The sequence below is a fragment of the Oryzias melastigma genome, linkage group LG7 (genome assembly GCF_002922805.2).
Source record: "Oryzias melastigma strain HK-1 linkage group LG7, ASM292280v2, whole genome shotgun sequence".
Classification (NCBI taxonomy): Eukaryota; Metazoa; Chordata; class Actinopteri; order Beloniformes; family Adrianichthyidae; genus Oryzias; species Oryzias melastigma.
The window spans coordinates 18,385,332-18,397,483 of NC_050518.1; the positions used below are offsets into that span (position 1 = coordinate 18,385,332).

Sequence of the window (12,152 nt, forward strand, 5' to 3'; positions counted from 1 at the left end):
AAAAAAAAAAAAAAAACTGCCTTTTCTAGGACAGTTTCTGCAAACGCATTCCCACTCCTATCTCGTCATATATAGATGTATGGTTTGGGCCCCCTCCGCGCCACTTTTTGATATGGATTATAAGTGTTGATAAGTGACACAAATCACAAAAGCAAACACCTTTTCTGCTCTCAATCATCGCTCATGCAAAGTAGAGCACACAAAAGTTCTGCGTGCAGCAGCAGTTCAGGCAGAGAGGGCTATTTCAGAAACCATAACCTGGTTTATGACCCGGGCCTCCTCCCTGAGTCATTTTATGGTCAGGAGTCTAAGACTGAAAAAGCTGAATGAGTAAAAGTGTCCAGACAAACACTTTGCCTTTTACGCTCAAACCCTGATCCTCCAGATCCACCACCATCCTCCACTTGCATCCTGTCAATCACAACGCGGACTCACCTGATCCAGTGAATCATCAATGAGAGAGGGACGGCTGGATCATGGTTGGTTGAAGTGTCACACAGTTATATTATCATGTTTGTTACATAGTTTTTTCAAAGCTGTCATGGAGTTTGAACAGAGGATCTTGTTGGTAACAAGCCTGTTATTCAATGGAAGGATATACTTTTTCCAACACATTGACGTACTGGACCGGTTCCGGTTCGTGCCCCTGAAATTGGGGACCTTCGATTTAATGGGAACAGACAGCACATATGAAAAAATGACGAGTTGGGGACACCTAAAACATCAAAAAGTGATGCAGAGGGGTCCTTAACCAAACGTCAATATGTGATGAGTTGGGAATGAGAATGTGTTGACTTTTTCCCAACACGTTTTATGTCTTCTCTTCAAAAATTTCTACCTGATTTTATCTGAATTGTACTGAAGTTTAAAACTGTGAAGAATGGGGTGAACCCCCTGTATTTTGGTGGAATGGAATACAGTGTTCCCTCGTTTATTGCGAGGAGTCGCTCCATAAATAAACAGTCATAGTTGAAATCTGCAAAGTAAGATTGCAGATTTTTTAAGCCTGTAAAACTTTTCTTAGACAGACATAAACATTTTCACATTTTAATTTGTTTAAACTCTCAAAACTCACCGCTTTATAAAAGTAGTAAGTCCAGAATTAGAAAATAAAAACAAACATCTGATCACGATCAAAGATTTATGTAACCCTCCACGCTGCACGTGCAGGAGATTCATTGACAAGATCAACAGCCAATCAGGACTTAGAACACTGTGTGCTGTTCACCAAAAAAAAGAATGCAAATTTGCACTGAAAAAAAATCCACAAAACACCAAGACCACAAAAGATGTGCCACGATAGAACAAAGGAAGACTGTATACTTTTCAATTCTCCTTTACAGCACGTTTGTCTTTGTATTTTTCTAAGAATCCCTAAATCCTGCATTGACTGTATGCCAGAACAATAGAAGTTTTTGTACTTTCGGTTCTAACCAAGTTGAGTAAATTCAGTTGTCGGACGTCAGTAAGCAACGATTGGTCCAAATTGGTCTGAGTCATCATTTCTATGGCAACCGCCATATCAGGAGTATACTTTCTGGAAGTCGACACCCCTAACCCTTGAAAGTTGATCACACAAAATCTTTCACGGTTTGAGCATTCAACATGTTTTTTAAATTTAGGGCAGTTTATACATTGAATAACTTACAACAAAAAGTTAGGATTATCTAGAACCAGATTTAAAAAATGTATCAGAACAAGAACGGTTATTCTGACAAATAGAATGACTGAGTAATAGCTGTTTATGTCTCAATACAAGTCTATGGGATTTTGGCTTCCAAACTTCCTGTTTGGAGTGTGAGGGGGGAGGGGTCACTCAGTCCAGTTCTCAGATACAGTCAATAATTGTACCAGAAATGTTTAGGATGCTTATTTCCTAGCCGTTAAACATGATCTGGCTGGGTTTATATTCTCAAAGTCATGCACCTGTAGTTATGTCGGTTAAAGAGTATAAATATAAACCTTATATGCGATCTATGGTGCAGAGGTAGAGCGGTCCACCTTCGATTGGAAGATTGTAAGTTTGTTTTCACTTTGCCCGTTCGTGTGTTGAAGTGTCCTTGGCAGGACACTGAACCCCACATTGCAGTGAACCGCAATCAGTGTGTGAATGTGTGTGTGCTATCCTAGGCATGTTTACATTAAAAGTGGGGTCATCTGAACTCCACAAGACAGCGCGCTGGACTTTTTTTTTTCAAGGATTTTTTGTCTTCACTGGTGTTTGTGGCAGACATAAAATCCTGTCCACCTTCGTCTACGTTTGTCATGGAAGGGATCACACGTCAATAAAAGGGTCGGGTCATCTGGACCCCATAAAAGAAGTTAGTAAGAATGCACCAATTTACCATCTATTTGAGTGGCCTTAACACCTCTACAGTACAGTTGTTTCAAAATTTTGCAAATTACTGTAAGCAATAATTATGTTGATACATGAGGGATTGTGGCTGAAACTGAAAGTGAAGTGTTTTCATGTGAGTCACATTGTGCTCTTCAGCGACCCTTGTGTGAGAGAGACCACTGAACCTAGTAGAGTCCCCTTCCGTGTCGAGGCGTGTTATCAGTGTTTTTAAAGGCTCCCTCCTTGGCGTGGCGTTGAAGAAGCAGAGATAAAGCCGCACAAAGAGTCTGGGCAGAGCAGGGTAAAGGATGCAGGGAAAGGGTCAGAACGCCGAGGGCTCTGGAGTGCCCTTTAGACTGGTCCCTAAGTGGTCTGACCAAGAATGTGTTTTTTAGGTCTCGCTTGAGTAGTAATGCAGGATATTATAACAAAAAAACAGGAGTTCAGCAGTTTGAAAGAGTGCAAGCACTGCAACTGTGGATGTTAGCAGAGGTCAACGCCGCTTTAAGCCACAGGACGTCTGGACTTCAAAGGCCATTCCAAGTGGATGTTAATGGGTATCAGAAAGATGAATGGTGGACGAGGTTGTGTGTCTACGCTGCTTATTAAGCTGGTTTGCTTCCAGTCGTCTTTGACTTCCTCACTGTCAGCGTTTTGGGGGGTAACGGTGGTAGATAAAGTGCCAGTCTGGCAGTTGTTATTACAAGAATGGTTATAGAGCTGAGGGTTCAACAAATGCCTGTCAATCAGAAAACCACAGTCACTTTTCACATTCTGCAAACTCAAGCGTAGGGGTGTCAACTTCCGGCCTCGAGGGCAAGTGTTCTACATGTTCAACCTACAATTGAAGCTCCCTATTGGATAAGCACACCTGATCTAGGTAATCAGCAGCAAATGAGGCAGGATTTTCTTGAAAAACCAGCATGAGGACGGCCCTGGAAGCCTGGAGTTTGATTAATAAAAATGGGCCTCCATAATTACTGCCATTATTGTTATTAAATGTAGGCAAAAGTAACACAAAATGAAACCAGATTGTTATCATGTTACGTCTGTTTGAAAGTTAATCAGTTTTAAGTAGAAGTGAATAAGGACGGACTTGTTTGTGGTTACTTGGTGAACTACACCAGGATTCAGTCATTTTGATTTCAACTGAACATTTGCTCCAGTTTTAAGCATCATGATTGTTATATCGTAATTCATGTAAACTCGGAATAAAGCCTACAGGCAGCTGAGTTAATAAAAAGGAAACTCAGTAGTGTAACTGTAAACAGGAAGAAAAGATGTTCGACTTGGTAAAAATCTTTAAAAGACGATATTTGAGTACTTTTTGAAGCAAAAAATCTATTTTACTCTTAGTATAATCATAATCAATTAAGACAAAAATAATAATGCCCACTCCCATTTAAAATGCTCACGATTGGTTAAAAGATGAGGATTCCTTTTCTCTATCTGCCTGTTAGAAAGAATTTAAATGCTTTCTGGCATTTCTCTGACAATGCAGGACATATATATATATATATATAAAGAAAATTAAGCTTACATTTTAATTTCTGAGTATTTCTTCAATCTGAATCAGGAGCAGTGGAAAAAATGTGGTTTGACAAAGAGAGTAGCTACAGGGAGGGGAAGGGGGGCGGGGTTGCTCTGCACCAATGGTGCCGCCCACAACTTTGATGTGATTTCTAACACTCTGCAGAAACCATGACTTAGAACCATGGCTAAAAACTGCATAATCATAATTAAAAGACCACTGGGAACGCTTTGAAAACGGCTCAAAAGATGGTTTCTAAAAGCCCATTCAATCCCGCTCAGCTTTGGGGATGTCAAAGAATCTCCATCAGTACACACCTGCTTCATTGTGTCCTTCGAATCCAAGGCCTCTGGCAGTGGAGTCTAACAAAAACAGAGAAAAAAAATCATTTTAAAATCTCTCTCTCTCTCTTTCAGCCACGCGTCTCTGAATATCAGCTTTAAAACGTCTCAAATAAATAACATATTTGCTTTGGAGCTGCAGTTTGAACAAACCAGTCGGACAGGTTGGTGATCATAATCGTTCTGCTCGTTCCAGAGTAATCTTACCTGAACAGTACTGAAAATTGATAGTGGAAGGAGAGACAATGAACGGAGCCCCCCCATCATTGATGAGTGGGTGGGTGGGTGTCAAGTGTTTGAGCTGGAGTGGTTGGAAACACATTTGTTTGGCTTAAAGCTACACACAGATTTCATTATAATAGAATGACTAAATAAAAAACACATATAGAGATAAACAAACTGGGTTACTATGCAGAGATTCGTACTTTGCTCTGTCTAGTGGGACTTCCTCTTTGTTGCTTGCGTTTTATGCTTTTACGATGGCCTTGTGACTACAGCTGTGGACCCGCATTCCCACGGTTGTTGTTTTCTGTAGATTTAATATCGTACTAAAACTATTAAAGATTATTTGACTTGCTCTTGCATTGTGGTGAAAACATTGGACCAAATAAAGACTATAAATCCAAACTAAAACCATGAGGGAGTCACGTGACCTATATGTGAGCCGTACAGTCGCTGACGGCATCGATGGTAGAGGTATGATTCATTCCTCACTCCACCGATATCCATCTTCACTCCTGCAGCCAGACTTTGTGGCATGCCTGGCCTGCAGACATCACATGATCCAGGTCTGAACCGGAGAAAAAAAAAAATGTCGCTTCAATTGTGGACGGCCCAACGACTTCAGGATAACAAATCTTGAATGGAAAAGGTAACACAAAACAAGCTGGCGGGCATCAGGAACCTTTGTGCACGTCAGCGAGGCATTTCGCTCCTCTGCGCTTTAGGTCAGAGTTCAGCAGAGATGCTGCTCCTGCTTAGACTTTAAAGTTCATCTGATGAAAATCATGTTTTTGGAGTTTTTAACATGTATGTGTGGCATTTTTCTTCTGAAAGAGAACAAATGTTTTTGCATTTCTGAGTATTTCTCCTTTTAAATCTCTGAAATCAAACTGTCGCATACAGACTGTTTGAATTAATGATCCTTCTTTGCATCACAACAGATCTGCTGCACATGCACTAAAAGCCACGCCCCCTCAGAGGAGATTTTGAAAACAGAGGTTTCAGATCAACATGAAAAATGGCTTTTTAAAACATTTAGGTTGTGGGATTTTGATTAAAATCTTCATAATCATCATTAAATCACTACTGGAAACATTTTTATAAAATTAAAAAAAAATGTCTTTAACAGAACCTGCTCACACGAGTACAAGGAAAGATCCACCGAATGACAGGAGATCCACTCTTTCACTTTAACTAAGCATCAATCGCTTTAAATTATAATAGTTGCACCAGACTTAGATTTGTCACCTTACACAACCATGCCATGTGTAACCGGGTGTTGGTGTGGCCCAATTTGTCTAACTGGATACACAAAAGCTGACCTAAATAACAGCAAAGTGCTTTACATTTCCGGCTCTGAACTTCACGATTTGTAACAAAATCCTTCATCTTTAGGGGCTTTAAACAGCCTCACATCTGCATTTTTTTACAGTCCTCTCAAGTCTAATTTAGAACCCAAAGACTTTCAACCCTCCTCTGTGTTTTCCTGTGACCTGGAAACAAAGAAAGAGCTCCCCTTTGCACATTCTTCCACGCACCCTTTCTGTAAACTGAGTGAGTGTGTGTGGAGGGGTTACAGGGGAGGTGAACAATAAACAATACACTATTTATAACCTGAGTTTATTAAGCACAACTTTGCGTTTCGCTACCTTCCGGCGTCGCCCACACGGTTTCTGCGAAAACAATAGAAAAATGTGCAGGAGTCTGCTTTAGAGCGTACACTGCAGAACCTTTACGCTGGTTATCTGGGATTACAGGTCCTGTTTATCCTCATGATGGACTCCCTCCGCTGATTGCTTTTAATCATGAGCTGACCGATTTAGTGATGAGTGAATAATGAACACTGGAAAGCTTATTTTTGACTGACAACTGTAGTATTTAAAAGGAATGATGGGGGGGCGTCTGTCTGTCATGGACACCCTTTTTCCTAACGCATTTTAATTTGAAAAGTTTTAATTTGAGAAAACTATTTCTTAGCAAGATTAAGCAAATGGAAATTCTAAATTATAAAGTTTTATTTGAAGGTTTTTAAATTAATTTTAAAAAATAATCTAAAGGTGGTGGAAAAATCAGGGCTGGATATAGGCATGGGCAAGGGGGGCTATGCCCCCTAAATGTGGTGACTGTCCCCCCCAAACATGATGGTCTGAAAAAACCGACAATAAAAAGTAGAATAAATAAATAAATAAGTTAATGTCCCAAGCCCGGTAAAAGAGGGAATAAGAACATGAAAAACAAGCTATAAGGCATCTCAAAGAGCTTAAATGAGAATATAGATATATGGATAATAGAGCTGATATAATAACATGATTTTTTTAGCATTTTAGCATTTTACACCCCAAACTCTCAGCACCCAGATGTGCCCCCTGATATTACACCTGTACCCCTAATGGGGCTAAATCCAAGAAAACGATCAATTATTTCAGTTTTTGTTGGAAAAAGCAACATGCATGAAATACAATTGTCAAATTTGAGATTTTCTATTCCTAAAAGAAATTTTGGGCGATTGCTAAAGACTTTTATTTTGTTAAATGTCTGTAGTTTTATTTTGGAGTAAACCCAAGCAGCTCACCCAGCTGATGCCCTGGATCGTCGGCGTCTCCACTGAGTTGCGGTTGGGGAACACTTGGTAATAGTGACTCCGAAACAGATGCATGTCGCCTCAGATCAGATCAGATCAGATCAGAACAGCCTCCCGGTTGAAGGTTCGGATCCCGGCGTGCCCGCGCATGGCTCCCGGCGCGTCAATCTATCTTTGCGTCAATTCCAAGCTGCGCATTTTTTTCTCGTCTTCTCTCCTCACAACTCCTGAGCTCAGAGGAGATCCTCAGACCTCTCCGGACGCGCCTCCGTGTGCGCAGTGAGGGAGGGGAGCGCTGCGCTCCGCTGCTGCTCAGCCATCCTCGGCGCACAGGCGCACTCTGTTGCTCAGCCGCGTGTGTTGCGCGCGCACACTTTGGCAAACTACATCAAAGAGGCCCTCTTTTCCTCTCTCTTCTGAGGCCGTTTGATTTATCAGCTGGTGCGTGCGTGTGTGAGGGCATGCGCGTCATTTCAGCGGCCACTAATGGACGAGAGGCCGCGCGCAAAGGTGACAAGAACGCCTGACCTGAATGAAGCGCTCAGAAACAACTGACAGTTCAGCCAACTCCGACACTCAGCCTCAGTTCTGCATGAAACACGGGCTGCGTTATGAACGCAGGAGATGCAGAACTTTGCACTTATCAGGTGGAGCAGCTGCCCGCCTCAGCCTGATCTGTATAAACACAGATAAAGAGTCTGGGGAGCAGAGAGACGCTCTTGACCATGTCAGCGCCTGGACGGCTTCTTGGCTCACTCTTTTGCCTCACAACAAATGAGGTCCTGGTTCAAATCCCAGCAGCATGGAGTTTGCATGTTCTGCTTGTGCAGAAGATGTCCTAAAACCTTCTTCAAAGGTTGATGGATGAAGCTAAATTGCCTCTAGGTGTGATTGTGTAGCCCTGCTAGCTGGTGTACCCCAACATTAGGCTTCTTATGACCCCTGGCCTTGAGTTTCAGCTCCTGCTGAGGTCCATCCTTGACTCCGCCTCCTGCACAGCTGATTGAGGCTTCCGCTCCACCAATCGCCATGCTGGGAGGGAAGCTTAAAAGCTCCCAGAAACCCCTGCTCCAGCAGCGGCTAAATTCCTGGGAGGATTTATTTATTTATGTTTAAGTCTGCCCCTGCTGTCTGCCCAGCAAAAGCTCGTTAAAGTCTATAGTTTTCCTCTGATTCAGGGGCGGAGCTTCAGGGGGCCCTGGGGTGGCCGCTGCCCCCTCAGCAAAAAGCTTTGACCTCCAAGTTTGGAGTCAATATCGGTATCATTGTTGACCAACATTAAGAAACCATCAATGCAAGCTTCTTTAGTAATATAACCTCAGCTAAAAGAATTCACGTTTTAATATTCATAACAATAATAAAACTGTTTGAAATACGTTTATTTATCCTTATATTTGTAATGGTCTATCCCCCCCTTCTGCCCTCAATATAAAATGTTCTAGGTCCGCACCTGCTCGGCTGAGTTACTTCGTCCGAGCTTTATAATTCCCTTCCCTGAGTTTGACTGTCGTTTAGTTACATTTTGAGTCATTGTGTTTTGGGGAGTTTATGTCTGTTAATCTCTATTATAAATCTTGGGAATCTGTCAATTATTTCTGATACTAACCTGTTTTGTTTTTTCATTTTCTTGTTGTTTAGCTCCTTTAAGCTTCTCTTTTTTTGTCATTTATTTGTAGTTTTTTTCCGTTATAAATTCTGAAAGGTTATGTTAGTTATGTCAGATATGAACTTTTTAAATATAATTTCCTTGTCGTTAAGTTTCTCTATTTTGTAGTTTACTTGTAGTATAATTGTAGTTTTTCTGCTATAAATTCTGAAAAGTTGAGTTTATTATTTCAAATACTTTGTTTTGTTGTTTAGTATCTTTGTAGTTTTAGTTTTCTTTTTTTGTAGTTTATTTCTAGTTTTTTCTGCATTATACCCTGAAACTTTATGTTAATTATTTCATATACTATTTTTTTCTTTGTAGTTTTGTTTCTCTTAAATTGTAGCCTTAAAATTTATGTTAATTATTTTCGACACTATCTTTGTTTTTTTATTTCCTTGTCGTTTTGTTTCTTTTAGCTTCTATTTTTGTTGTAGTTTATTTGTGGTTATTAGTAGTTATTTGTTGATTTGTTTCTATGTCATAAGGATACAGCAGATAAACCCTTGAACATCAGAGCTCCAGTGTTGATGTTCTTTGATTTACTGTAATTTTAAACCGTTAACACAATCAAAGTAGTTTCTCTATTTTGTTTGTAGTTTATTTGTAGTTTTTCTGCTATAAAGCTTCAAATCTTATGTTATTTATTTCAGATACCAACTCTGTTTTGTTTTTTGTGTTTCCTTGTAGTTTAGTTTATTTTAGTTTCTCTTTTTCTTAGTTTCTTGTAGTTATTTGCAGTTTTGTAGTTTATTTGTAGTTTCCTTTTGTTTTTCTATACAGCAAACATAAAGCGTGTTAATCCTTTGACATCAGAGTTCCAGTGTTTATGTTCTTTGATTTACATTATTTTTTCAAATGTTAATGTGACCAATGTAGTTTTGCTTTTTTGCTTTTTTATTTTTTATTTTTTGCAGTTACCTGTTGTTTAGTTTCTTTGTGGCAGATATACAGTAGGTTAACCCTTGAACACCAGAGCTCCAGTATTGATATTCTTTGGTTCACTCTCATTTTTTTCAACACGATCAACGTAATTTCAAAAGAAAAGTGGTGCAGTGCTGATTATTGCTGGAAATATTGAGCGTTGCACGTGAAATCCCAGGTGTTACAGGGTAAAAGAAAAAAATGGACGGATGGATGTTGTGTTGCAGTTGTGTGCAACTTACGTCCCCCATGTCTTGTGTTCGTCTTCTTGGCGAAGAAAACATGGATTTGACCAAATTCTCCATGGAGAAGGTGGCCCTGCGAGCGTCTGAGGAGAGACGGGAAGCAGTTTTGGTTCAGAGAAGACAAACGGTCCTACAGAGTCTCCTGAGCGGCCTGTGTTTACAGGAGTTGCAGCTCTCCTCTGTCGGGGTTGGGAACTCTCACTCGACTTCCCGAGCACAGCCTGACATAACTGGATTTGGTTGGACTGTGTCCTGCAGGCGCTTGCTGTTTAAATCCCTGCTATTGTTCCAGCGCTGCTCTTCCTGCGCTGACCTCAGAGTGTTTTGCCAAGTCTCTGCACAAGTCACACCCTAAGAACATCCATTCTGTCTAGCTGGACAAACTATTTTTGTGCACCTGTGGCTAACCTCTAGTTTTTTTTCCTCCATGGGTGTGTGGTGAGTGAATGATGGACTTAAGCGCCCACAGAAATCCTTTATCTTTGAGTCACAACCCCGTCACTCCGCATCCACAATAGCACTTTCTTTTTTAACAAAATCTCTAGGGTGGAAAACAATATATCTTACCTGGTTTTAACCTGCGCAACGTCATGAAAACACTCCCCAAAAATCCAGTTTGAAAACAAGCAATAAAGTTTGAATGTGGCGTTTGTGTCCCGGCTGAACTGTTTGCCTCTCTGTCTCTCCGAAATGCCTCACAAGGCCTGTGTGATGCCACTCTAAGAATGTTAACGCTGGAGGAAATCCAGTTTTGCTTCTTATGACCTCCTGAGGATGAACACAATAGCTGAGCTGATAAGGGAAGGCACACGAGATTTTTTTTGTGTGTTTCGTATCTGATTATCTAGATTTTTGTGGTCGAACACATGCCTGCAAAAATAAGTCACAAATGTGTCACATCAGCTCACAAAGCCACAGCGTTTAGAAAAAAAAAAGAAAAACACTCTTTTGGGACTCTAAATGAGAGTCTGGGATTGACGTCAGGTGACTTTGTTTTAAGGTTCAGGGAATTTGAAGAGAATTTACTTTTTTTTTTTTGGAAAAACAAGGTCAAAGTTACAATACACAAAACAGAAAACATCAACAAACATGTGCTGCGTTTAAAAAAACAAAAACAAATGGCGCCCTCCGGTGATGATTAGAGGAAACTGCATCTTGCAAGAAATTAAAAAAATAAGCAATCAAACTTAAAAAAATAAAAATAAAAAAAGAATCAACTGGCAGATCCAGGTTCTGGTTTCAGGGCTGGCAAATACACAAAACGGACCTTGTCGGTTCATTTTTTGTATCTTTTTTCTTTGTCACTGTATTTATTTTTGTATCTGTGTATTTTGGTCCTGGGGGAATGGGAGTGGGATTTCCTGAAAGCCCATCAACGCCCATGGAATGCACTTGTCAACTGTCTCTGTTGTGTGGCAGCGTCCACACACACACACATATATATATGTACACACAAATGTACACACCTTTTCCTTCCTTTTACCCGACCACTTAACAGAGTTGGGGAAATACGTGTTTGATCTGTCTGACCCCACGGTCAAATGAAGACAGGAGCCACTTGAAACAGGTACAACCCAGAATCCTACACAGAATCTACGGTCCCTCAACTGCATTCACAGAAATTCAAAACATGCATTTTATTGCTAATCTTAAATAATTTAAAATATTTTCTTCATAATATGGAATTTAAATTAATTCTAGGTTTTGTCTGGATAAGTTAATATGTTTTTATGGGCTGAATCAGAATGAACAAGTTGGTAGAGTCGTACACATAAGTCTGCCTGTCACGTGTTTGTGATCAGTGATGAGCAACTCACCGTTGGCAGCCTCTTGTCAGTGTGATGCATCCAACAGTGGCTTCGCTTTTCTGCTCTCAATCCTCTCAAATGTCTGAAGATACTCTCTCAGTCTGGGATGTCTGCGAGTTGGGAGTGTGAGTGGACCATTAAGTCTATGGAGTGGACACAGCTTCCTGTACGCCTGTGATTGGTCACACGGCGAGATCCTGAGAGCATGTGCTGAAAGCAGCAGTGAGTGCGTGTGGGCATCACAGGATGAGAAGGTACGCTGTTTCCGTTTTGTCTTTTTTGTGCAAGTTTTGTGGTTTTTATCTTTGAAGCATTTGAATGTCATGCATCTGCAGAAAAGTCACAAGTCAAAGTGAAACTCATCTTTTGACCACAGATTTTAGCTGTTGTAATGTTAACGGTCCAGTTGACAGACAGAAAGGGTTTCCCGTTTGACTAAAAATCAAAATCTTTCTCACTTCTTTTCTCACTTCTGTCTCCATCTTGCTATTCATGTTAACATTCTTTTTAGCTTAAA

General features: G+C 40.5%; 1 protein-coding gene across 5 annotated transcripts in view; it reads right to left on the reverse strand.

Annotated features, from left to right (window-relative positions):
* The window catches only part of rapgef3 (Rap guanine nucleotide exchange factor (GEF) 3), a 31,031-nt gene extending 19,257 nt beyond the window's left edge, over positions 1-11,774 (reverse strand). For 2 of the 5 annotated variants that reach the window (XM_036212846.1, XM_036212845.1), the window contains exons 1-3: positions 10,395-10,509; positions 9,825-9,910; positions 4,187-4,231 (exon numbers count right to left, since the gene is read on the reverse strand). In XM_036212846.1, the coding sequence (XP_036068739.1) occupies positions 4,187-4,231; positions 9,825-9,910; positions 10,395-10,419 (156 nt within the window). In that variant the 5' untranslated portion in view covers positions 10,420-10,509. Of the gene's footprint in view, positions 1-4,186; positions 4,232-7,004; positions 7,372-9,824; positions 9,911-10,394; positions 10,510-11,644 lie in introns of those variants that run through there. The other 3 variants (XM_024292525.2, XM_024292523.2, XM_024292524.2) reach the window with 3 other exon arrangements.
* Between the last annotated feature and the right edge of the window lie 378 nt (positions 11,775-12,152).